Source organism: Ciconia boyciana, chromosome 6 (assembly GCF_034638445.1).
Source record: "Ciconia boyciana chromosome 6, ASM3463844v1, whole genome shotgun sequence".
NCBI classification, from domain to species: domain Eukaryota; kingdom Metazoa; phylum Chordata; class Aves; order Ciconiiformes; family Ciconiidae; genus Ciconia; species Ciconia boyciana.
The window spans coordinates 35,190,328-35,217,690 of NC_132939.1; the positions used below are offsets into that span (position 1 = coordinate 35,190,328).

At 37.6% G+C, this 27,363-nt stretch overlaps 2 protein-coding genes across 7 annotated transcripts in view; one reads left to right on the plus strand and one right to left on the minus strand.

The window, feature by feature from the left end:
• The window catches only part of EIF2AK4 (eukaryotic translation initiation factor 2 alpha kinase 4), a 40,785-nt gene extending 15,435 nt beyond the window's left edge, over positions 1-25,350 (minus strand). For 4 of the 6 annotated variants that reach the window (XM_072865839.1, XM_072865841.1, XM_072865840.1 and 1 more), the window contains exons 1-23: positions 24,867-25,350; positions 23,147-23,262; positions 21,912-22,014; positions 19,129-19,302; positions 18,199-18,279; positions 17,541-17,689; positions 15,184-15,299; positions 14,025-14,182; positions 13,050-13,585; positions 12,563-12,672; positions 11,869-12,026; positions 11,113-11,522; positions 10,321-10,390; positions 9,135-9,218; positions 7,782-7,904; positions 7,224-7,328; positions 6,940-6,991; positions 6,159-6,238; positions 5,325-5,426; positions 4,649-4,699; positions 3,412-3,648; positions 2,713-2,788; positions 935-1,056 (exon numbers count right to left, since the gene is read on the minus strand). In XM_072865839.1, the coding sequence (XP_072721940.1) occupies positions 935-1,056; positions 2,713-2,788; positions 3,412-3,648; positions 4,649-4,699; positions 5,325-5,426; positions 6,159-6,238; positions 6,940-6,991; positions 7,224-7,328; positions 7,782-7,904; positions 9,135-9,218; positions 10,321-10,390; positions 11,113-11,522; positions 11,869-12,026; positions 12,563-12,672; positions 13,050-13,585; positions 14,025-14,182; positions 15,184-15,299; positions 17,541-17,689; positions 18,199-18,279; positions 19,129-19,302; positions 21,912-22,014; positions 23,147-23,262; positions 24,867-25,019 (3,366 nt within the window). In that variant the 5' untranslated portion in view covers positions 25,020-25,350. Of the gene's footprint in view, positions 1-934; positions 1,057-2,712; positions 2,789-3,411; positions 3,649-4,648; positions 4,700-5,324; positions 5,427-6,158; positions 6,239-6,939; positions 6,992-7,223; positions 7,329-7,781; positions 7,905-9,134; positions 9,219-10,320; positions 10,391-11,112; positions 11,523-11,868; positions 12,027-12,562; positions 12,673-13,049; positions 13,586-14,024; positions 14,183-15,183; positions 15,360-17,540; positions 17,690-18,198; positions 18,280-19,128; positions 19,303-21,911; positions 22,015-23,146; positions 23,263-24,866 lie in introns of those variants that run through there. The other 2 variants (XM_072865838.1, XM_072865843.1) reach the window with 2 other exon arrangements.
• A 1,714-nt stretch (positions 25,351-27,064) lies between these two features.
• Positions 27,065-27,363, plus strand: part of GPR176 (G protein-coupled receptor 176) — a 47,978-nt gene continuing 47,679 nt past the window's right edge. The window contains exon 1 of the mRNA XM_072865673.1: positions 27,065-27,127. The gene's annotated coding sequence lies outside the window, so the exon portion shown is untranslated. The remainder of the gene's footprint in view (positions 27,128-27,363) is intronic.

Consider the following 27,363-nt stretch of genomic DNA (forward strand, 5'->3'; position numbering starts at 1 on the left):
ATAGACTATGAGCATATTAAAATGTACAAGTGGGTATTTTGCTGTTTACATGAAGATACAAAGGACTATTTTTTAATAAGTCTTTGGTCAACACATTTTCCAAAACAAGTAATTCCAACAGAAAGATCAATTTTGTAGATCCTGCACAAATCCTTAACTGTGAATCATATTGTATAGCTTGATGTTATAAATGCAAAGGAAGGGTGAGTCAAACTGACCTTTAATTAATGAAATGGAATACAAAAAGTCAGGTTCTTTAACCATTAATAATAAACAAAAAATATAACTTAAAGCATTTAGGTGTTAAATTAAGTGCAAGGTAATTAATTAGGCTAACATTGCATATAATTGGGTGTTACTGATAGAGGAATCCCAGACAGTAAAATCTGAACTGTGCAAACAGCAATTCCTCTCAAGAGTAGAATGATCCTTGACAACATCTGTTTGAGGAACGTAAAACTGGGCAGACTTTTACCCACATTCTCTATAAAGACATATAAATAAGAAAGGCATGAGAATATTAGAATTTTCACTGGTCGTTGGAAAAGTCTTGTCTCCTATATGCGCAAGAAAAAAAAACCCAAAACCACAAAAACATAAAACAAAACAGCAGTGACATTTATAACATTTATAATATGGCATTCTTTTCACTCATGTTTAAAAAAAAAAACAAAACAAAACAAAAACAAAAAAACAAACACAAAAACCCAGGACTTTTCTCTCTCTCTATTTCTTCCCTATGTGGTCAGGGCTCCATCTGCCAAGACCAGGAGTACAGCATTAAGGAATACAGGAACAGACACTGAAAGATACACTACTTCAGCAGTCAGAAGTATAAGCCTAAATCAAATTTGTGACTAGTGAACCAAAGGTATCTACAAACACCACAGCACTGTTCAAACCCAGCTTTGTCTGCAGATATGATACTACTTACTCTGAGGTCATAAGGAAGCATTACCAGCATCCCACTGTGATCCATGAAATATGAAGCTTCATTATGTTCGTATAGTTTTTTATTTCTGGGCATTAGCAGTGGAGTATGCAGCTTGATGGCTCCTGCACAAAACCAGTAAAATACTATTATCTCCTATTTCAGAAGTAACATCTGCTTTTTACAAGGTCATGAACAACCTTGCAGGGCATGATAGTCTCAACCAATACCTTTTAAATATTACATTATTTTAAGTGCCCTTAATAGACTTCCCTCTTCCACCGTTTAAAGAAAGCCATCAAACAAACTTTGATGTTCTATCTTGCACGCTTCTTGGGGCTCAGCAGGCAGCCCACAGAGAAACAGTGGAGAACTGCTAATTCCACAGCCCCAGCAGAATCCTCACCTTGCCCTCCCTCTTTAAACACCACCTTTCACAAAAGCATGCATACAAAACAGATGAGAAACTCTACAGATACCAGTAGTACTGTTTGGGTCTAGAGGCACTTCCATAGAGAATAAATATTGTTCAGACATGTTGCATCCTGTGTCACAAAAATGTACTAGAAGTGTTTATGGTTCACTTTAAAACCTCATAAATACCTTATTTTCTGGCTATATTTTGCAACCATCTACCTGTATGAATCCAATCTTCACTGAAACCTCACTATTAACCATAATATCACTAATCACTGAAAAATACTTTCCCATTTTAAATTCTCTACTGATCCTCAAACAGCTATTTTATTATAGAAGCTTTACTCATCAATTAGATTTCAACATAAAAATTTAGATCAGGGGAAAAAAAAAGCCCCAAATACAAGGAAATGCTTCTAACCGTTACAGACAGCAGATACAATCTAATGGAAAAAATATATACCCAAAACCCACAGGTTTTTTCCAAAAGAATGAAAACATTTCAATCTCTAAAATGCTGACAAACACTTTCCAAAGTCTGTCAAGCTTTAAATGGGGGGGAAGTAACTTCTCCTTACTTGACTTTGCACTTCTCAGTTTCTCATTCTTTTGTATTGCCAAACTCCGATCGTGCTTAATTTGATTATGAAATATTAGGAAATCTCCTAGTTTCTAGTTTAAAATTATCTATTTTTATATAAAATAGTATCATGAATGCCTATAAAACAATACATTTTATAACATTTCAAATGTGACAGTGTGTGCATAAATTTTCTTCCTCTCTTAAAAACTGATTTTAAGCAAATACTATTACTAATGACTGGATAGAGTCCTGGAAAGAAAAACCTTCAAAGACTATTAAAAACCAGGACACCAGCTCTGGCTCAGGAAGTTCCTGAACAGCAAATTATTGCTAACAGCAGTATCACTGAAAGTACCACTGTACACTTGCTCTGTTTCCACGCTCTTTCTTAGGCCATTCCCATTCTGGCTATGTTCAAAGAAATGTTACGGTGCTAAATGGATGCTTGGTCTTTCACTATAGAGCTATCCTTATACTCAGATCTAGATTTTATGTAACACTCCCTACCTCTAAAAGCTCACACAGACGTACCAGAACAACCAAATGCATTCAAAGATATAATTAAGATTTTCATTGTTCTTTCTGTAGAAAATTATTTGGATTTGAAGGTAAGAGCTATTACTGGCATGCCAAAATAACAGCAAAAAAAAAAGTAAAAATTCAAGTGATATGCAACTACTGAACATACTTTGACTCATGTGATAGCAGTAAAACCATTCCATTCTCTTAAATCCATTCAATCATGAAAAAGGAAATGCATGACTTTTGTAAACACACCCACCGTGTCTTTTAAATATCCGGCTGACAATCTCACATACATGCTGCTGTATCTTGGCTGCCCAAATAGAAAAACTACCCTGAAACCATCACAAATAAAAAGTACATATATAATTCATATGTCACCAACACTTCATGTAATATAGGCAATCATTCCATGTAATACAGGCAATAAGCATTCTGCTATCTCATCCCGCTATAATAAATTGTAATGCTTACATAATAAAAAAAATAACTACAGCTATACAAAGCGTTATTGTACTGTCACCTTGTATTTCTTTAGATTTAGAAAGATTTAAGAGTTGAGAAACCGAGGAGGATTACTTTGATTGCCATGATTAGAAAGGGAAGAAAACAGTCAGAGGCAACACATTCTGTCGGCAATCAGATGCAAGTACCATTAGTTTGACAGAAATTCAGAGTAAAGAAAGTAGTCATCTGGACGTAAGCTTAAAGCTTTAGCTGCTACAATCAAACACTGCTTGTTTCTTCATTGAAGAATGAATGTAAGGTTCAAATGGGAAGTGGTTATTCAAGCCCACATAGTACAGATTGTAACTTTAAATGGGAACTAACACACAGGTTAATCTTAAGAGATAATGCAATTCTCTCAAACATCTTAAGAGTTTACCTGTATAAACTTTTTAAATTAATATCCAACCCAGGAAAAACACCCCCATGTATCCCCTAAACACCTACAAACCTTCAGCATATCACTGTCATAGGTATAGTCTATAGCTGGAGATATACGCTGTGAAAATATCTGACTCATCATAGTCCGGTAGGCCTTTCCATCCACATTTGCTAAGGTATGGTGGAGTACTTCATGGAGTTCAGACTCTTCCATTTGTGGTGGTGGAAGATGTTCACTTTTTAACAGCTCCACAGCTGTGGGTCGTGCTGCAGGATCATGGTTCAGGAGCCATGTAATAACCAATCTCTACAAATTAAATAAAAATTTTATAGTTTAGAAAAATTTTATATATTAGCAGTATTTACAGCAAACTTCTTAGTCACATCACATTAATAAAAAAATTATAAGACTCTACAGGGGACAAAAAAAGCAGGATCTGAATCTTTGGGGTGGATATTCTTTGCTTATTAAATTCTAAATATCTTTTATTGTGTTATTATCTGAATAAAATTTACTAAAACACAAAAATTATTAGAAATGTGCCTCCTGGGATGACAAAATATGTAGTATCCTTTGTTGTTCTATGTTACACTAGCTCTGGCATGTCTTTATCAACAAAGTTAAGAGAAAGCAGAATCATGTGCATAACAACAAATATTTAAGAGTTACAGATATTAAAGAAGGGGGAATCTTCCTGGCATATTTCAGTAAACTGTACAAGATGGAAACATTTTTATGGTACTAGTAACAGGCAAACTGCTGTTTCACATGGGTAACAGACAAAAAGCTAATGCTAATGGTCGACAAGAGTCCACTAGCACAAGGAAAAAAGTTATCTAGATGGTCCAGAAAAGATTACACTGCTCCTTATCACTTCATTTCTCTGCCATGGAGGCATCCATAACAGCTCTTGGCAGGCCTTTTCAAACTCAGAACAGTCAATTTAGCTTGCATACCTCCGTGTTCTGTGACACAGATTTCTTTCAAAAGTTTAAGTTAAGAGTTAAACAATATAGTTGTCATTTGTCTGAGCCTAAAAAGTCAAAATTGTCCCTCAGAGCTTAAAAGGTATGCCAGTGAACTTTGCATTTCTTTATGACTATCCTCAGGGAATTTTGTGGGTAAGTATATTTCCGTGTCAACTTAGTATACTCTTCTGAGACTTTTTTTGTTTTTCCTTACTTTGGTCTAATGTCATGTAATAAGAACTTGGTAGAGATTACTAATTTAAAATGAAGGGGGAAAAAATTATAATTAACGTTTCTTGACAGGGAATACCTAACAGTTAAAATGTCTTCAAAATTACCTGCTTTGCATGCTTGACTTCATCAAAGTCTTTAGGAAATACAATAGTGGGCTACAAAAACAAAAACCACATTTGAATTATAACAGGCCATCCAGCTTGCTCAGGCTAGTCTTATTTTTAAGTTCTACATATTTAAACAGAGAAACTAAGCATTTTTATTGTCCATGGGGGAAAAACAAAGCAAAACAAAACCAAACCAGAAAAAAACCTACACGGTAAATTTAGTTTGAAGAGCTAAAAGGAAAAAGAATGTCACCAAAATGCTTTTATGATGTTTTATACAATGAAGATACAACCCATAATCACAAGCATTTACCAACTACAAATACCAACTGGATCCTGAGAGACACCCACCGGGTCTAAACCTGGGTGTACTAAAGCCACAATGTCTTTATCTGACATTTACACCTCTAATGTTTTGCACTATAAAAATTAATTTCACAGATAGAACACTGACTGATGGGAATACCATTAGGGAATCCACAGTGCATTAAGGGAATGTCAGTACCAGCTCCAATTTTATTCTTCACTTTTCATTACAGATTTTATAAACTTTTTTTTTTAAAGCATTCCCTGTGGAAACATTTTTACTATGTTTAGCATCCTTTTACTTCTCTTAACAAACTATTTGATGCACAGAGTGCACCTTACATACCTTTTATATCTGTGTACTTACTAGTCTTAGCTGACCAAGAACAAAGATCCTTTCTGATGCAGTAATCATGGGATGGTAAGACATTTCAAAGAATATTATGCCCAGGCTGAACAGGTCCACCTTCTAAGGAAGAAAAAAATGGAAACTTAAATGTAATGCCTGTGAATTTTCTGCAGAAGATGACAGCAGAGAAAAAAATAATGTTTTGGTTAAATTTCACAGTACATTACAGCTGGAGAAAGGGGTGGGGCTTTTTGTGGTTTTGTTTGGGGTGGGTTTTTTTGTTGTTGTTGTTTGTTTTGGTTTTTTTTAAAATTGTTTGTTAAATGACACAATGCATTAAGATTTGGTAGACTTCAATGCCTTCTATCATCACAGCACTGCCATGATGTAAAGAACTCCCACTTTGAAAACATTCTTGCTTTGAAATTCACCTCGTCTCTGCATATAAACAGGATCCTCTTTGATGAGAGAATGCACCCCAACCTCCCAAAATCACAGTCGAGGAATCCAGGAGAGCAATATATACTTCTGATGATGACATTTTACCTTAACTAAAGACTGTAAGATTTCTATCCTATTCATTTACCAAGGTCCTTCACGATTACCTGCTTTCAACTTGAAGTCACTAGCACCTAGTCATGGTCACAGCACAGGCAGAAAATCTGACTTGCCCACATGCTTCTATCCTTGGTCTCCTCTCAAAGGATTATCTCTCATTCCCTTGCTTATCACAGCAGTCCCACCACACCCTGCTCCACCTTGAATTCACCTTTTTTGAGCACAAATGACCTAAATTGTACCTGGTACCTTAGATTCCATGCTACCTTTTTATTAAGTCTACTCTAATCATACCTGATTGTATGTAGACTTAGTGCTTCCTTGGACCTCTGGGCTGACATACAGTGCGGTGCCAATCATCCCTGTCAAATTACCTACAAGGCAAAAGATGGAGAGTACTAGTTTCAAGAAAGTGGGAGAGAAATGCACCATCAAAGTCAAGAAAAACACTCACTCATCTTTTGTCCTCATTTCTTCTAGGTTGGAATGCAGTCCTTATTGAGACACACCCAGTCAAGAACAGTTTGCAAAACAGTTCTTACCTTCACATGTCAAGTATCTGTGTCTGTCTATAGTAGCTAAACCTATCTATTGCTTTACAGAATTGTAGTAGGTCAGCACACAAATGATATAACTAAATTTTACTTCCATTACACTAATCTTAAGACACAACGTACTAAAGTTTTCTCAAAACACAAAATTCAGCCTGTTACGGAAGGTGTCAGAAAAGCCCCAACCAAACAAAAATCCCTGAAGTCTTGAAATTGTCCTGCACAAGCAAGAGAACAGAAGTGCAGATGGAACAGGTACACAGGATCTCTATATACCTCACCATGAGAAAAGCACTGATCTATGGCAGAAGGCTAGCAGTGGCAGCAAATTCATTTTTAGATAACAGTAAAAACTGCCAGATTATATATAACATATCTACTCAAAAGTTGGTGGTTGTTTTTTTCCCCCAGTATAAAAGGTTTTATTTTCAAAGAACGAATGGAAGTTCTAACAGAGTATACAAGACTGCAGAATATAAGCGTTTGCTTAAAATCATTTAGAACAAGCTACTATGTAAACTAACCTGATGGGTCAGAAACAGCAGAACTATCCGAGTGATCTTGTTTGGAAACCACCTGAAATCAGGAAAACAGACATACTGTAAATGGCACTTGAAATGCTTCTGTTGGCTTTTCTTGCTTTGGTTGGCAGTACATGGTTTAATTCTAGAACCTTAGAAATAAAAAAGTTTATGGCATTCACAATATATACTCTAATAAGCACTATGCTTTTATGTTTTATTTTCATCTTTCATGTTATTACAACACCAAATTCAAGTTTTTTTCATTCACTTTCAGCTGTACTTACTGCATTTGCTGGATGATCTGTAGCTAAACCAAAATCACCAATTTTGACATGATCATCTGAATCTAAAAAAATGTTCACAGGTTTCAAGTCTCTGTGGATCATTCCCTGTTAGAGCAGGAGAACAAAAAAAAAAAAAAAAAGACCCACAGAATATTAAACAAACAACACAATTCAAAATAAAATTCTATAGTAGACTGGAAAATGGTACTACATACTTTTATTACAGTGGGAAATCTACTGCATTAAGACACTGATGATTAATTTTGAAGTAAGACTATAGCCCAGAAGCTTGAAACAATTTTGAGTGCCACCAGGCACCTAACAAAACGTTTCTAAAGGTGGTCAAAGGTGACAAAGGGAAAAATTTGAAGTGGTCCATATCAAATTCAAGTTTATGACAAGATTTCCTAAACCCCTAGAACAGATTAATAATGGAAAGGGCAAGGAATGAACCTTGCTAATAAACACCCAAAAATGAACAGAATATGAAGAAATTCATACAGAAAGAGGCATAACATAGATATTATGGACAGGTCATTAATTGTCATATTTACTAACCTTTTCATGGATGTAAGCTAACCCATCTAAAATTTCTCGGAAAAGCCTCCAAAGCCGACTGGTGTCTTCATATAATCCTTGGTCAATAGTATCCCTTAATGTACTCTTTTCACAGTACTCCATCTTCAGTTGTGCATATGTAGGGGATGGAGGGAAGAAAGAGCAGTTTTGTCAAGAAAAGAGATCATCAGTGACTTGTACCTGTGTGCATATTAACGCCGGTTCTGTAACACACATTTCAGGAGCAAGTAGTATCACCAAAACGTTCAGCTGTTCAGAATTTTCCTGAGAGCTGCCTTTTAGTTAGAAAACATGTATTCACTTACAGGTCCTATCCCATTTTCTGGGACAATGGTACAAGCTTGTAGAGTAGCATATTCTCTAACATAAATGTTAAAAACAAAATGAAACCAGCTAAGCCATAACGTATGTTTAAGCCAAACTTTAAAGAATCTCTGGCTTTATTGTACTTGGCGTCTTCAACTGCTTATATTATGAATATACATAACACATGCAAACAAACTTATTAAAATCTAATTCCATCTAATTGTATCTTCCTTCCATACAAGCTCTAGCATTAAGTGTGTTACAAAAAATTGCACATCACCACAGAACAGCTAGCTATGATAGCTGACTTCTCCCAGAAACAGTCTAACTCCTAACACAAAAGGAGATGTTACGTTGTCAGTAGTAAAGCCTGAAGCTGCAAACCTGCGGGAATTTTATTTTGTGCCTATTGTTAGGGCCATACAATGGCTTTGCAGATTACTGCTTTCTCTTAACGAAAGCGCATACACAATATAGTGCCTTTGAAGAGAATGAGGAAGTTTTCACATCTGTGAAATACAACTTCCCTCTGAAAGTTAACACAGTATACTTCAACACCACATTGGGAATTAACATAACCAAACTCAAGAACACCAGCTACATCATTAGGGGGTTGGGATAGATATTCTAAGCAAATAACAAGCACAAGACAAAACAATGCCTTGGAAACCATGGACTCAAAAAGGTTGGTTGGTTTGGTTCTTCTAAGGTTAGATCAGGAGTTGCCAACTTTTACTTGTACACAAGCAACAACAATGATCCCATTACATGCTATGGCACTACAAAACTTTGCTCTCTCCAGGCACAACTATAGAGCCTCGTGAGGCATAACAAGCCATGTGCGCTGCACAGTGCCTTCCACCAGTCAAACCTTTCAGAAAACCAGTCTACTGCAAAAACGACATTAAACTTAGTCTGATTTGCATTTTTTAAAGGTCATTACTTTTCTCATGAAAACCAGTAATTAATCTCTGCAGGTTGGAATAAACAGTATCCTTTTATCTGAAAACACAAGCACGTTTCTACCTGAATGTAAAGGTAATGCACTGTCTGAATGACTGGTGTCCTGTCTTCTCCTCCATGGCTATTCTTTTCATTGCCTTCTTCATCCTTTATCACAATAAAAGTAACAGAACAGTTAGCTACAGGAAGCTGTCCAAACTTGTTATGCATACTGCTATTTTTTAATGGCTGGAACGCATTGATGAGAACTCACCCTCTATGGCTAGGTTTGAATAACAGCAAAATAACATATTGACATTTTTGTAGCGCCACTACTTTTAAATAAACTAGAAAAACAGGTTTGACCCAACTCTCATTTTCAAGAGAACGAGTAATATTTTGCCACTATTAGACACTGGAGGAAAAACATTCCAGAAGATCTGGATGAAACCTAAATCTCAAAGTGTGTCACATTTAAAAAAAAATAAAAATTTGAAACTGAAATATACAAAGCTTACTTAATAGAATAATGCAACCCCCACCCCCAACCAACAATTTCGCTACAGTGTATATATATAGTGACAAAAAATGCACTATTATTAAATTATATGTGGAAAGTTTTCTCATGCCAATGTATATTACAACAGAAAGAGGAGGGAGATGAAGCTTTAATAAGAGCATTTTACAGATCATCAGGATTGGCAATGACAGATTCTAGATGCTGTAGAAAACCGTGCATTAGCTTTCTAGTGATACAGTGCACGACTGTGCACAGCAAGTGCCATGATACAAAATCTTAAAATAACTAAAACCTTACACATTATTCTGACTTCCTGTCTCTTTTTGACTGCTGGCAATATGTATTGTCACCACTTTTTGAAAGTTGTTAGTATGAGCAAATATATTGGTTTATATCATCTAAAAAGCAGAACAGAAATTCACCTTTCAGATCATGTGAGGCAATCCACATAGTTAGCTGATAAATCATGTACATACTGAAGCGTTAAACTCGCAATAACCAGGCTCACGACTATAAAGCGCAACTCACATTTAGCTCAATGAACACTATAGGAAACAGAATCCAGATCAGCTGCAGACTGATTTCTACAGAATTCAGGTCATGATGGCACATCATTTACTCTAATGAAATGTAACGTTATACAGTTTTGTACTTATAACAGAAGTGAAACAAAACTTCCCAACTGACCTGTTTGCTTGTCAAAGACTTTTACGATTTTTTAATTTTCACTAGCTTTATCTTTATACTTACTGGAGGATGATCTTTACTGTTTTCATCCTCATTATCAAAAATTATTTCACTTTCAGAATCTGTGGTTGGCCTGTTTAAAAAGAGAAAGAAGGAAAACAAAAAGTTTTGGGTACCAAGAAATATTTGCTAAGAAATCTGGAAACCATTTGTGGAAAAAGAAAATCTAAGCTTCTGCTGAAGATCTTCCAGATGCCATAAACAAAAAAGCAAAACAAAACAAACCCCCAAAAAGTATCCTGCTTGCAAAGCAACACTTCTTTTGACAGTCCAGTCTCTTAAAGAGAAGGTATATATTTGCATCAGTACAATTTAATTTCTATATTCAATAAGCAAAACTGAGGTAAGGTTACTTACTTGCTTAAACCAAAAAGACACCATGAGTGAAAGAACCACTCCATACACAGAGGCAAGTATGGAATATGTCAATAAAAATCAAAACAAAAAAGAAAGGACAAGTAAGGTATTTTTCAGGATTTGTAACCTTTCTGTTACTCTTTATTAAACACTTTACTCTCAAGGTTGGAAAAGACAGTCCAACATAAAGTAAACAGTCATACATTCTGACACAAATGATAAGAAACTTCTAGAAGCCTAAACCAAAATTTTCCTCATACAGTGACAGTTTTTAGCTACAACTTTTCCTCCCCCTGGCTATCTGACTGCTGGCAAATACACTGTTTTTGAACCAGGGGTCAGAACAAAAAAAGCAGTGAACTACTTCTGACAAAAGAAATGAGAATGATAAAAGACACAAACTTGGAAAAACCAATGCTGCTCAATGCAGCTACTTACAAAAATGAGTGTGAGAACACCCCATCGCCATCATCGTCGTCATCACTGGACTCCTGATCAGCTCCACTGAATTTGTTGCTGGAGGATCTTTCACACGAAGTACTCCACTCAACTGAACTTGTCAAAACTGGAGGAGGAGCATTAGCTTCCACATCATTTGTCTCCTCAGTGGTAAGTATGAAGAGACCGGCTTTGGTGGGCATTCTTTTTTCTTCGGTTGTTTCAGATGACACAGTGGGAACAGGACTTTCATGTTTTTCTATCCAAGCATTGTAATACCTCACAATATTCTCATGGTTCAAGCGGGAAACTAATGTTACTTCCCCTTTAATCCTCCGAAATTGCTTGCTAGCAGGGTTTATGCGGATACGTTTCACAGCATAATAGCAACCATCAAGCTTATTTCTCACCTGCAAAATTCAAATAAATCTAAAGTCAAATGCTTATAAATGCTTTACCAAGTAGAGCCAGAAGTAGAATAATTTAATGGAAAAGGAAGTTTTCCTTCCACCTGGGAAATGACTACAATTCAAATGCAAGCTTTCTCATACTGACGGGCTTCTCCCCAGACTCCCAGCAACCTCTTGCAAAACTTATTAGCCTATTCAATTCCAGACAAAAACCACAACACAGGCACAGCACACTAGAAGATAATAAATAAAACCATGCAAGCACTGACTATATTGTTTTGCTTCAGAGAAAACAAACACATCCCCAGAAAGGATTCCATAGAGGGAAATAATTTTTATACCATACCTTGATGACTGCTCCAAAAGCCCCTTTGCCGAGTAATTTTAGCTCTTCAAATTCATTGTAGTAGCGTGAAAATTGTCTCTGTGTTTCCGTGAAGAACGAAGCACTGGATATCTGACTGCTGGGTACAACTGTCTCGATGCAATCTATACCTGCCGAATCTGTAACAAGGATATCGGTCACCTCCACTGGCAGTATGGGGGTATGGGGATAAGGCACAAGGAACTGTCCAATAAGCATCAGGAAGAACATAACACCTAGATAACTTCAAGTGTAACTAAAACCTAAAATACAGAAGTGCTCTGCTCTGTAGAGTTAAGCTCTGGTACAAGCATAAACCTTAACACAGTTTTTAATTACTAACATTAGTTATGCTGGACAAAGAACATAACAAGGGAAGAACTCTCATTGGAACAGCATCTTCCAAGGACAAAGTTAAATCTGACATTTACACCATGCAGGAGGTGGATGAATTTACAGGTTTAATTAAAGCATCAGCTTCTTCTACTGATGAGACAACAGTAGTCAGTCCACCCCAGCTAGTCATTAATATAGAAGTTAAAGACCATACTAGCTTTTTAGTTAATGTAAAACACTTGTGCAGTCTTGTGAAGCTCTAGCACAGCTCAGTTCTTCTGTTACTGCAGGCATGTAGTCCACTTATTTAGCAAAATACGGAAAGAACCAAGTTTCTTACCATCTAGATTTTCTTCAGCTACAGGTATTTTCATTCGTGGAACGTTTATAAAACTATGTTGTAACAACTGCTGAGGAGTCCATCTTTCCTTATCTTCCAAGCAAACACATCTGTTAGCAAACCAAGAGGAGAACTGTTCAAAGACCTATTCCATATCAGGCCTAAATGTTCAGAGGTCTCCTTATATTTAAGAAATTATCACCTTTATCATTCAGATAGGAATCAGAAGCAAAGACAGACTAAATGATTTCCCCACAGTGACACACAAAGTTGGTTGCAGAGCAGAGAAGAAGAGAGCACCAGACCTGTTCTCCTGAATCCCAGATTAGCAGCCTGAGCCATGAGGGAGCAATCACCTCTTCTCTAAAAACTGTAACTAGCAACACAGGGGGATTTAGCTGTTCTTTCAAAAACTGTTCAAGTCTTTACAAAAATAAATAAATAAATAAATCAAAGACAAAAAGATACAGGAAGGCAACAAACATACTTTTCCAGAAAGTCTTGGAAGTCAGCAGGCAAATTGGTAGGAACAGCAACTGGATATTCCTTAGCGACTTGTCCCTGGCTGAGTGAAAGCAGAAGCAAGCCCAGACTCCATACATCTCCTTTTTTTCCAGGTTTGCTGGGAAGACCATCCTCACTAAAACGAACTTTGGTTTGCTCAAAAACATCTGCTTTGCAGATATCAGCTAAGCGCTTGGAAATGCTGTAGTCTGTCACCTTGATGTTTCCTTCAGCATCTACCAGGATACTGGAAGCACAGAGAACTTTGTGCACTACTGAATTAGTGTGCAAGTAGTCGAGAGCTGACAAGATCTGGGTCACATAATGGCGCAACTGCTCAATTGGAACTGGAGTTTCTTTGTGTAAGTATGTAGAAAGGCTGCAACCACTTATGTGCTCCACTAAAATGTCCACCACAATTGAATCCTCCCGTTCTTTAAGGTTCATACATTTATAATGTATTATGTTTGGGTGACTTAGCTTCGTCAGTGAGCTGAACTCTGTTTCTGCACCCTGAAGCTGTTAGAGAAACACAACATAACATGCATTGTGTCATATCTCATGAACACACCACTACTAAAAATATATAACATATACAAAATACATATAAAATATATGACATTCCCACCCTTTTCTGAAAAGAAAGTATTGTACACAAGGGGCAAGAACAACTTTGGTTTCTGCCAGGTAAGCTTGATTCCCTCTTTCTTCAGAATGTTAATAATTTATTATTTTATTTATGCATACTTGCAAATACACTTTCTTGCACTTATATTATTGTAAATGAACTCCTGAATACCTCAATACACCCATCCTCTTCTGTGGTGCAGATACTTTAAACACCAGCATTTTCAAGCTCATCACCACCCTCTCAAGTTTAATATAAACTAGCAGCCTCAAGAAAAGCACTGAACCCCACCTAACCTTTATTAAGCCAAATGCAAAATACGGGCATTACCTGTTTCTTACATTTCTCAATCTTTTCTGTTTCATGTGTTGTAAGAAACCTTCCCATCTTTTTTTGCCAGTGCAGAACCCACTCATATATTAAAACAAAGTCTCCACTGCGAATTTCCAAGGCATTGTAGACTGATTTACCAAGCTGTTCATCCTTGCCTATACATAAAAAGAAAGAAGAAGAACAGGGCTTCTTTTGTTTCGAAGGACTTGACAAGAGCTCCTGCAGATGCTAAATAAACACCAGTAAGCCTGCTTTCTACAATTTCAGAAACACAAACCTACTTACAGCTAAACAATATCCATACCTACACGGTAGGTATGGAAAATATCAGGCCTGATGAGACTGAGTGCTATGTAGCAGTAGTCAAATGAAAGCAATAGCACATTGGCAAAAAACTGCTACACATTTTAAAGAATTTCAGGTTTTAATAAACAGACACTCTTCCTGCTGAGCAAAGGACAAGCTCTACATGCAGTAACATAACTGTTCATCCTCAAACTGCAAAATAATAAAATTCTCTTTGCTGCAGAGACTTTCAGGCTGTTCATCCTGCCACTGAGGAAGTGCTACGTTGAAAACATTTGATGGTCCATTCATATGGGCACTTCATGGAGGCCTTTCAGCTCTGAAAGTCTCCTATCGTTGCCTGTATTTATGTTTTCACTAAAACCACTGCTTTTATGCCATTGCTACCAGCAGCGATGGAAGGAGAGTAAGTATGCATTTCTAACCTTGTGCCTACCACTGGTTTCACAAGTTACTGAAAGCTAAATGACTTCTTGCTTGGTAGCCATGTGTATCTAACAAGCTAGCTATTTAAAAGTAAATAGTTTTCAGTACTATTTTAGTTATGTAGAGAATATAAAATGTTGAGAAAGTGGGAGGCTTTTTTGGTATGGCTATTCAGTTATGTAATTGTATCCGGACAAGCAAATTTTTACTTAAAATAGTTCCAAGAAAATATAAAATATTTACCACAAAGTAACTTTTCCTATCACTCTCTCCCACTCTTGACTGTGACATTTCACGATCCACAACAATATTCTCTCCACCCTTGCTGCTTATACCTGTTAACGTTTAAGTTCTCCCTCTCGAAAAAAAAACCCACCACAGCCCAAACCCCAGTATTTCAAGCTGCAATTGTAACTTCGCTTACCTAGACATTTTCCTTTATGGACAATAAGTTGTCCAGCACCACTTGTGCTGAAGTTCAAAACTTCGTAATTTCCAGGGGACTCTTTGTTATTACTAACATAAAGCTGGCGTTCTCGTCTGCAATGTGAACAGAACATTTTTTCCAACCCAAAAAGATAGTGTTGCAGTCCCTAGTCCCTAAAGATATCAATTCCACAAGAGGATTAGCTTTCAGAGACTTTTGCATCCAATGATAACATCCATTAATTTCAAAGAAACTGAGTTAGTGCAAAGATGTATGTCTGATTAGAAATCCAGCATTTTAGCAGCAACATCATGCTGCACTGGGTCTCTATATTCAAAACCAGGAGTTGAATACACACCTTAAAACTTCCACGTCTTAAGATGACACTCGCAGTTGGGGGGGGAAGGGAAGGATTAAAAAAAGTCAACATACTACAGCTCTGAAAAATATGTAAGTTTGACTTGATTTGCATTCTCTTTCAAAACATTACAAAATGCAATTTTGGATGTTCATTCCAGCTTTAGCTTAATTATTTTTCCTAACTTAAAATAGGTTTCCCATTTGTCTCCTTTACTACTCTAAACACCTCCTTCAAGAAAATGGAAGTTTTGCAAAAACTTTCAAAGCAAGTATGATTAGGGTGTTTTTTCTGACATGCATATATGGAGCTGCACGTGAGATCAGAAAGAACTCAAGACCACTAACCCAAATCGACCTCCATTACTTCTTGGTACAACCTATTTCAAAATTAATAGCAATATCACCACTGCAAGAGTATCCTCCAAATAAATGCAATCTCATAGAGAGATCACAGGAGTATATGAATGGTAATGTAGAAGTTCTTTGAAAATACTTATTTAAAAAAAAAAAAAAGGTAAAAAGCACTACATAGAAAGGAGATGCCACAGGGAACTTCTTACAAGTGTGGTATAAAGAAAAATATACAAAGAAAGCATCTGGCTTTCTGAATTCAAATACGTTTTATAAATGAAATTATTTTAGATTTTAATATTCTAGAAATTTGTGTCCCAATAGCCAAAATTCCAGGCTTCATAAACAGATAAAAATATGGCACCACTCTTCTTGCGAAAACACACTTCAGAAAACTAAATATGTCTGGCTTTTACTTAACTCTACAATCATGGCATCATGAGAAGTTTCAATGTTTCAAAATCCTTTTTGATTATTTTCACCATTGTTAAAATAAGTAACTCTGCCTTTTTGGTTTTTTTTGTTTGTTTGGGTTGGTTTTGTTTTGTTTTTGTTTGTGGTTTTTTTTTTTTTTTAAATAAGGACATATAATGTAAGAATTCATGTGAAAAATTAATGTAAGTCCACTGTATGTGTTCTGCATTAAAGCATAGTAACTAACTTTTGAGACACTTGTCTTGTTCCACAAGCACAGACAGTCTTGTTTTGTTATACTAAGATTAGGAAGAGAGATTTATGGACCATCAAAACACTATACAGAAACAACTGCCAAATATGACTTGGGATAGGCACAAGGAAGAGATGGCAGCAAGACTCAAAGTAGGATAGATCAAAGAAGAACTTCTGCTTCAGGTATCTAGTGTTGCTGATAAATAATGTGAAAACAATTTTGAAGTCTATAGGCAAGAAAAAAAAACAGGAATACACTATTTCCATTAAAATAACAGTCCAAATAACAAGTCGCTGGCACAATCTGAATCAAAACTAGGAAAATTAATACCACGATAGCTCCACTGTCCTTGACAGTTATATCAGCTATGAACACAGGAAAGGGGGAAAAAAAAAAAGAAAATAATAGAAAAACAAAAACCCCAACCTACCTATATCATCACCAATCTTAACCTAGATGAGTTACGTACCAGCTAAAGAACCTTCCAATAACTCTAATCTTCCCTCCAGTAAGTTGCTCTGCAAATGCAATCAGCATTATCCAATTCTCCTACAGGCAACTTTACACTGGTGTATCCCTTCAGCAGATGTTTTGAGATGAACATTAGATTTAATTTATTGTGCTATTCCAAAACCTTCATTAACTGATTTAAAATAATTTTATTCTGCAATTGCCAACATGTTGCATACTTTTAAGAAACTAAGCAAGTCCTGGATATACCTTCCAATGATTGCCAAATACTTTCTAAGTTAAACTAAGGGCCAAGCTGACTCTCTTAATTGGAAAATTCCCAAGTTATCCATAGCACATGATTTAGTTAAACCATACCAAATGAAGAGGAAGGGGGGAATGACACCAAAACAAACAGCTGAGCAACATGGCACATTACTCTCTTGCCTTCAAATTTCACTTTGAAATCTAATGTTTGCACACAAAAAAAAAAAAAAATCCACATGCAAACTGACATACTTACTTTGAACGTCCAGCTGAATTTGGTCGGTGTTTATTGTTCACTTCATTTTCCATACAGCTCCCATTTAAACTGGAAGCAACTCTATATCCTGGAGTATCTCTCCTGTGAGAATTTTCTTGACTTGTCAGAGCAGCTATTTCCAAACGTTCCTATAAATTAGGAAGAACACCAAATAAGTACAGAAACTGCTCCTATCCTCAAAATATGTGAGTACTTGACTATTATTCTATAAAGTCACCTGGATCACAGGAGAAATAGGTTTTCATAATAAATGTACCTATGAGGGTGAGGAAGAAGTGCTGAGATTCAGAAAGTACTTTTCAGCGCTGTCCACGGGCAAGAACGTAAAGATTCTTTACAATGAAACCGGAAACATTACCATACTAGCTTTTTTTCTATGTCTGTTTGAAAATAGCCATCTCAGTACACTTAAGATGCTGATATATTAAACTATTTTCCCTTCAGTTGATTTTACTCCAGAAATAAACCCCACATAATCAAGAACCTATTTTAACCTAGATCTATTAGAAGCACTGGATGAGAAAAGATGTCCAGGACAATTCAGTCATGTAAATCTCTCAAATTTTTATAAGCATATGCTACAGTACTGGGAAGAAGTTATTGCAATGGTTTTTGCATGCCTGCTTGGATAGAATACCTGTTTGGCAATCTCTTTCTTTTTTCTTTCTTCTCTTTTCTCTTCCTCCCTTCTCTGAATCTCATTAAGGATTTCACGTTGCTGAAATGAATTTTGGTGTTGTTAGAGATGAACAGTACATGCAAAGCAACTGTTAATCTTACCCTGGTTTTAAAAAAAAAAAAAAGCTATGATGCTGATTTTTCTAAAGTGTTAAAGAGGACTTGTGGAGGATCTCACAAGAATAAAAAAAATAGAAGTAAAATTAGCTCTCCTGAGGAGGTTAACAGCATCAATTGTATGATACAGGAGAACGGAGTTGTAGACAACAGAACGTTACTTCTACAGACAGACCCAACAATAAAGTTTCATACACAGAGAAGAGAGGAATAAGCTAAAACATTCTTTTAAAAGAAGAGCTATTCTATCCATATTCCCACAGTGTGGGGACTCCACACTACTAGTCTCTGTGAGACTTAGATGAATCCCCTTGTTTCTACTGAAGAATGTGCACGGGTCCAAGGTCTCTTTAGATTAAATTTATTGTGCTCTAGAATTCTGTCATAGCAAACAATCCAGTCACCCTATGGGTGAAGGAAGGTATTACCTATCTGGCTAATACTTCCTAGTTTAAGATGGAACACACTTAACATATACATTCGCTTACACTTTTGTGTAAGGACTTCTTTATAAGTGATTTCGGTAAGATCAGGAATCAACATTTACGTTTGTTTCAGGTATAAATATTTCTCAGGGTTAAAACCACATCATTAAAATATTACAATTGCAGCAGCAGATAGTTCATATAGTACATATTGCTCAACTCATACTGACAGGTCTGACAAGTTAATAATTCATTAAAACCCACTGCTATGCAGGATGATTTACAAAATCATGATTGTTTATGTTATTTTAAGAATATGGGGTTATTCACACTTTAACATCTCTTACCTCCTGCTCCTCTCTTCTCTTAACTTCTTGTGCCCTACGCAATTCCTCCTGAGCCAGTCTTTCTTGTTCTTTTTGATGATTTTTTAGCATTTCTTCATGAAAAGACTTGGAAGGTGGTTTATTATACTCACTGAGAAATGACTGTACATGGTCGGCAAGTTCAAATATCATCACCTGAAAGAAAGTAAGTATGAATGACATGCACAGTTCAAAGAAAAAGTAGATCACATAGTAAAATGATACTCAACTTGAAAAAGCAATACAGCAGCAGCATGACTGCTGATTTTGTTACTTAGCAGGGAGAATTTACCATATTTCAGTATTTTTTGTCAGAACTATTTATTAATAAACTGTAACATGAGAAATCTCTGACCACAGCATCAATCGCAAAAATTACTGAAAGATGGCTAACTTCAAACATTTTCTTTATCTAAACAAATAAAATTAATAAAAAAATCCTTTTCTCATCTTTAGGCATATTTTTCTGTTCACAAAGATATGCGTTTATGACATATGAGCTACAACAGAATAAATCTTTTGCAATTGTCTATTATTGTATCTACTCCTATGAAATAGTTACTTATTTCACTGCTAACTCAAAATCCAATCCTTCCTCTGCAAACTAGCCCCCTCAGTTAGAACTGTAAAGCCACTTAAGGCATTCCACATTCATATAACCACAACTACTAAAATAAGAACGGTATTGAAAACTCAGATGAATTCTGCTACATGGCTTGCAAGGCTGGAACCAATTTTCAGTTACTGTTTACTTGAACTGGGTATGTACTGATGATCTATTGAGTGTCGGGGCTTAAGCTTTCATCGGTCTAGTAGCATCCCTTTATTAATTCAAGCAATCTATAGTTCTAATAGACCCTTATATCTCCAAAATTAAAGAACAGTACATCAGAAAGATGCATCCCAGCAGTCAGCAGCAGCACTGAGCAGGATTTGCATGTATAGGTGGAAAACAGCCAAACTACATTGTATCATCTGCCTGCAACAGGCTGACATTTAGAAGATTCTCAAACACTGAATCCCCTGCTTGAAAGTAAGAATGAAGCCAGGAGGCAATTCAGAAAAGAATAGCACAATATGCATATATCTGACATGTGCAAACTAAAATATCTTTCCCAGGTTACTACTCAGAAGGCAAGGCAATCGTGCATGCACACACATGTACAAAAAAAGGAGGAATCTCAATAATTAAAAAAACACAAACAATCTGCTGTTCGGTTTGACAGGTAACTGAGATATTTTCAAATTTTCCATATTGCAGAATACACTTTAATAAAGAATACCCGTCAAGGCAGAGAGAACAGTTATCTCCCTTTCCCAGCAGAGAAAGTAATGCAGGACTGCATTGTGTATGTCATTCATCAAAAATGTGTATCATATATGTAGCTCACAACTGTATCTACACATTGCTGGAGCAAGCATGATTCTAGCTTTGGAAATTAACATTAGGAAAACCTATGACACATTTGTAGCTCCTTTCAATGAGACCAGAAATCAGACTGGGATTTAAAGCCCTACAGGCCAATAGCTCTCCTGGGGTCAGTTGTGAGCAGACAAAGTATATATCACATGGTTTAGTGGTTACTTCAAGAATTTGAGCCTTGTATTTCCTATCAATTGTCCATAGCACAGTCGTTACAAAAAAGAAAAAAATTCCAGAATACACTGTTAAACCGCTAATTTCCAAAGATACTGAAAAAGTCACGGAAAATCTTGGTTATTGAACAGAACGAACAAAACAGTATCTGGCTAAAACAGTTCTTTTGGAAGTATCTGCAGAAAAATTGGCAATCAAAATAGAAGTACAGTATGCAAATGGAAAAAAGGCTTGATGTGGCAAGACTGAACAACAGGCAACCCCTGCCAAACCTGTAAAGTTGACAGGCTTAGGAAACTGAAAGCAGAATATTATCCCATTTCAGCATATAATAACTTCCACAGCTGTGTATTTCTCACTTTTAAAAAGGCAAATTGAGCGAATCAAATGTATTCATTCACCTGTAACATTTCCAAATAGTGATAAGAAAGATACTGTAAACCCTGCTTTCACCAAGAATTCAATGTTTGCTAGTAATTCTTTGAATCACTTCAGTCCGCAGCAACAATGGAAAGGTATTGTTAATACCACACATACCTGGCAACTTATAAAATCTCTTAAAATAGATACAAGTTCTAAGCTTCACATGATTCTCCATCTTTCCCTTTTTATCTTATTCAAGGGGGAAGTCAAGTATCACTGTTCCTAAACACAGCAGAAAAAAAGGCACAATGGCATGGAGTGACCGTGCTACAGCCACAGAAGTCAATTGTTGAGCTGGTGTTATAACTAAGCTTTCTCGCCCTTCAGTTCAGCATTAGATGAACAAGGTCACACTGAAAAAACTCCCCATGTAATTGCTGTTTGCTTAAATAGGTATAGCCACTTACAATATTCAAATTAATCTGAAAAGCGCAGAAAGCTCTCAGTTTTAGAGTTAGTATTACTTTTCATACTGTGAAATAACTCCGAGAATAACATGAACCTTTAAATCTGCCTTTAAACAGGGATAAAGCTTGCACTATTTATACATGCACTGTATTTTAAGAGTGTGCATATTCCGAACTTTCATTAATTAGCAACATTCTAAGAAAGAAAGTCTCTCCTTCCTTAGGAGCAATGCAACTTATACTTCCAGTGGGGATGCCTTCCATTATATTATACCACACATGTTTTTAGAACTATTTAGGTCCAGAGTATATTTCTCAAGGAAGTGAAAAGCTCTTACCTCTCCGCAGCGCTGTTTTGCCAGTTCAGCTAGTCTGGATTTTAATTCATTTATTTTCTCATTTGACAAGCCTTTTGAATTTTTTAGTTGTATTTCAGGGACACTGAGGGACAGCAACAAAACATAAAAAAGTCCTCATTAGAAAAACTGAGTGTAAGAAGCAACAGAATGTTGATAAAAACAGCGGGTGAGGGAAAAGGAATGGAGTTCATAATCACTTGGCAATTAGTCAATGCTCAAATAAGCAGTACATAAATATTACATCTACAATATAGAATAAAGCCAGAAATACTGTTTTATATTCCCTATATTCCTGGCTGCAGATTACCTGTCAGTTATACTTAACAGAAGAACTGCCAAAGAAACCCTGTGGACTCTTGTAATTCAGCTCTTAACCAGTAATTCACATAACAGTCCTTTAAAAATATTACTAGCATAACATTTAGGTGTTTAAAATCTATTTATCACCATTATACAGGTTACACAAACCTAAAGAAATATATGCAATAAATAAATAACAGCTAAATTTAAGAAATGTTTAAAATAAACAAGTAAAATGTCTGTAGCTATGCTACCTTAAATTAAAAAAAAATTAGAGTGGCTGTTAAGTCCCGTGTTACAGGGTATAAAGCACTTCCCTTGTGTACACTGCTCATGCCACAGCACAAACGGACAGGCTAAAGGAAGTTATGCTTTGGACACAACCAGTGGCATAAGAACTGAACAAAACGGGGCTCAGAGCAACACTTAACCCAGAAATTACTTGCCAACCCAAAATGCTGGGGTGGCCGATCACCTGCAATTCTTTTTACAATTCTCTATGGAGAACTCTTCCAAAAGGCTAATCCATCAGAAAACAGGAACAGCAGATTGCTTTAAAAATGAAGATTCAGTCCCTCTCTCAGCAGGTCATGAGCTGAAAAAGTTTAAAAAGGGCACTAAGACGCTAGCAGGTACACCTGTGTTTACATCTCTCCAAGCTAGAAATTGGGGCTGCAGTCTTGCAATGACAGATGCATCCCTATTATTCTCCATTGCACAAAAGACCGCATCCAATTCAGGTGCCTAGTTTTATAGTTGCCTATTATAAAATACCACAGGCTTAACAAATACTGACATGCAGAAAGCAAGAATAAGAGTGATTAATAAAACCACGTTTTTTTAACTTACACTTTACTATGGAAAACAGAGGAAAATGTTCAGAGAAAAAAGGTTATATTTTAATGTTCACTCACGTATCAGGGTAAGTATGTGGACACTTGACCCACAGATCAACTTTGGCATATACTTCATTATCACCAGTCAATCCCTGAGGATGCAGAACTAAATTAATTTCAGGAGGTTGTTGTACCTAAAATGGAAAACAAAAATTTGTATTTAAAAGGGTTTTTTGGTTTTAATGAAAGCACCCAACTCTCACAACCCATATTATATTGTTTCTTTTGTGTTTGTTTTAGATCACTAAAAAACACCAGTCAGTATTTTATTTTCTGACATGGCAACAGACTGTAACATCACATCTATATACACCTTGTGTGGCCAAACAAATGGATAGTAATTTTTTTGTATTTATATTTTTGGTTTTGGCATAAACCAGAATTTTAAAAAGTATTGCCCTTCCCCCCATCCTGTTCAAGTTGCCTACTCAAAATCAGAATAAAGTAAAACATGTCCACATAAACATTCTAACCCTTTTCTTTTCAATTAGAAAATTAATTTTTTTGGAAAAAAAAAAAAAACCCAGATCTTAGCAACATGACAAAGAGGCAGAAAAATAAGACCACATGGAATAACAAATACAGAAACAGGTTAAGAGATGGTCACTATCCCCTCTATTTTCCCCTTGCGTTTCCAGCAGGGAAAAGAACAGGTCAAGTCAAGAGGATGTCAGGTATGAATTTAATAGGGAGTGAGGTCTGCAACACTTCTGAAAACGCAGCAAATTGCTAACACTGTTCACATCAAACTCCATGAAAAAAAAAAAAGTTATAGGTTGCTGCAAGAATTTTAAGTTCAGATTTATGGCAGAAAAAAAGACAGCTGGGGCTACGATATATTTTGTGGAAACTAAAGACAAAAGAACATAAAAAGAAATGACAGTAGCAGTGAACTTGGGGAACTGAAAAGAACGACCGGTACAGGAAAACTCCAGGTACAGGAAAACAGTGCCACAGATGCAGCTGGAAAAAAAATTATCATTAGATATTGTGGACACGAAAGAGAAATGGAAAAGAGTAGCGAGTACTAGACCTGAGCATTAATTAGTTGTAATTAAAAAACCCAACTATAAAAATGAAAGTATGAAGTTATCATGGTAACAGCCACAGTTGGAGTAAACCACAGCATATAATAAATATGCAAAGATCAGCAACATGTATACCGATGAGATGAATTAATCAAGCAGGTATGCAATTAGTCGGTTAAGGGATGAATTAAGAGGCAATTTTAAAAAAATCTGACAATTAATTAAAATGCAAGTTATATGCACAGCATTAATTATAGTGCGAAAGCATCGATCTAGAGGATTAATTGCAAAGGCAGTCAGTTACACGGAAGTGGGGGAGGACAACGGGCAAACAATAAGAGGCAAGATGCGCCAGGCAAGAAATAGGAGGTCTTGACACCCGCGAGAAAGCACTGACCGCGTCCCCACCGCCCGCCCGCAGCCACCGCGAGCGCCACCACCCAGGCCCGCAAGTAAAAAGGACCCACTCTGCCTCCTGCCGCTTCCTGTCCACCTGGGAGGAAGGAGAACGAGCGGCTCTGGCTCCCCAGCGGTTAATGGGCGCAGGAAGCGCTAAACGAGACCGGCGACGAGGCCCCTGTACCGCCGCGCTCGGAGGGGCCAGGCGAGGGACAGCCCCGCGCCTGCGGACAGCGCGGCCGTGGGCAGGGCGCCCCACGCCCCAGCACCCGCGCAGGCAGCGCGCCGGCCGCGGGAGCCCCGCTCACTACCTTCCAGGCCTGGCTCTGCCGCAGATCCTGGAAGTCGTGCCCGTAAATGGACTCCAGCACCTGGAGCTCGTTCTCCTGCCGCAGCTGGTAGCTCTCCGCCGGCTCCGCGGCTGCCTCCGCCGGCAGCTGCTGTGCGCTGCTCGCCCGGGCCATGTCAGCTCCCCGCGCGGGGGCGGGCGGCAGCCATCGCGGGCGGCCCCGCGGCGCAGCCACCGTGGAAGTGGCGCCGGCCCAACGGCGGCCGCGCTCCGCCGCACCCCGGCACCGCCTCCGCGGCGGCGGGAGGAGGAGCCGGCGGGCAGGGGCCGCCCGGCCCCCCTCGGGGCCTGGTGGTGCGTCCGGTAACGGCGGCTGGGGGGAAAGGGCGAGGCCGGTCCCGCAGCCCTCGCAGGAGCTGTGTGCCGGGGTGCAGCGGGTTGACGGCGGCCTTGGCGCCGCGTTAGCCCCTGCCCTCACAGCTGCGTAGGCCCAGAGCAGCTGTGCCTTATAGAATCATAGAATATCTCAAGTTGCGAGGGACCCGTAAGGATCATCCAGTCCAACTCCCTGCTCCTCGCAGGACTACCTAAAACTGAACCATGTGACTAAAAGCATCGTCCAGATGCTCCTTGAACTCTTGACAGGCTTGATGCCGTGATCACTTCCCTGGGGAGCCTGTTGCAGTGACTGACCACCCTCTTGGTGAAGAACCTTTTCCTAATGTCCAGTCTGAACTTCCCCAAGATATGCATCGAAGTATATCTGCAAATACAGACATACGCACCAAATACAAGTAGTTACTGTGCGGATTTTTTTTATAGACCTTGAGAAAGATTTGCAAAAGGGAAAAAGAACCACAAAATTCAGAATGGATTTCATGTAGAGCTGGGCCAGGATACAAATCCATGTAGAAACTAAAAAAGTTTTTCTGCTGAGGATTGCTTTAGCGACTACTAGGAGGTGGAGTGTGAGCAGCCTTGCTCTCTGGCTGGCTGATCTCCAAACACAAAGTGAGGCCAGACCCTGTGAGCACTCCCTCAGCCTCTGGGTCTCCCTGGGGGGACTTGCCAGAGAGAGGCAGCTGGGGGTTGTCAGGGGAGCGGTGGTAAGCAGGGAAGAAAACGTGCTTTTCTTCAGTCACTTCATGTGGTAACTACTGAACAGAAGGATTGCCACAAGATGATGTAGCCTTTAAAGTTTTGGGATCTTGATGAAAAAACCCTAAGTAAATTCATACATACAAGCTCATCTATTAGGTATGTAATCCCCAGGCAAAGAAAAATGCTGCAGTAGTCTGTAGCTTGCTACCATACACCCATATACTATACTTGGGTGATTTCATTTGTTAGGAAACGTAGGAAACAAGTGTGGTCCACTGAAACTGAATGAACTGAATCTTGGAGTTTTCCTTCTGCCTTAGACCTAGTCATGTTCATACCAGGATCCCCATTAGTTATGTTATCATTCTGCTAAAGATCAAATTCCGTCATCTTAATTGAAAACAAGTAAAGTAAGTTTCAGAGCCATACTTGCATTAGTTTAAATCTCTACTGTCGCAGTAAGATGGGATCAATTTTTCTCTGCTTTTGTAATTGCATGAAAAATCTTCTGATGCTTCTCTTTAACTTACAAGGTTTATATCAATGGAGTTTTGGTGATCTTCACTTTACTCCCTGACCTTCGAGTACAGACTTTTTGTTATAAATAGACCACTTAAGGAGGGACTTACTCTAATGAATAGTTTCTATAGCCCTCAATTTGTCCTTCAGAAATTGAAAACTTGTTACATGCATACTTTTGTTTATCTTTGCATAATTCTTATGGTCCCAGCTGGGATTATAATTTATTTAATAATTGGTAGTTTCATAATGTCATTAGTATCTAACCAAAACCAAATCTTAAACTGTATCACTATTCTGATGCTGTTCTCTGTTCCTTACTATGTCTGGGAATGCCTGGAACGTGCCATTAGCTGTTCATCTTTTTTTTTTGTGGGAAATGCATGATCAAAGCTGTGTAGTGTTTATCTAACAACAACAGAGATCTGCTTTTGCACGGTCAAATGTGACCTGGGGCACTGTAATTGTCCACTAGGTTCTTGCACCTTCTTAGAAGTAACTGCTATATTTGAACCACTGGTGCAGTGGGGTATGCTCATCTATCAATTTGTATAAATAGTCTCTCTGTGTTAAAGACTAGAAACAAAAATTTCTAAGCCCCGGATTTATCTTCTCTCCCTCACAAAGAGACAGGAAGAATTGCCAATATGAAGATATGATGCGGTAAGTAATTAAGAAACTTCAGTAAAATTTTCTTTAACAGAAATTATGGGTTTAGACTTTCCCGCACATGGGAAACTTCTCCCGTGTTACATTGCATAACAAGGGGTGGGTCAGCTAACATTATGTATTGTTAAAGCTGCCTGACTGTTCCTGTTCTTCGTGACTCGGCAAATTTTTAACCAGTTGGGATGAAATGTTCTAGACCAGATGTCTACCTTAGGCTATTTTATTTTTTG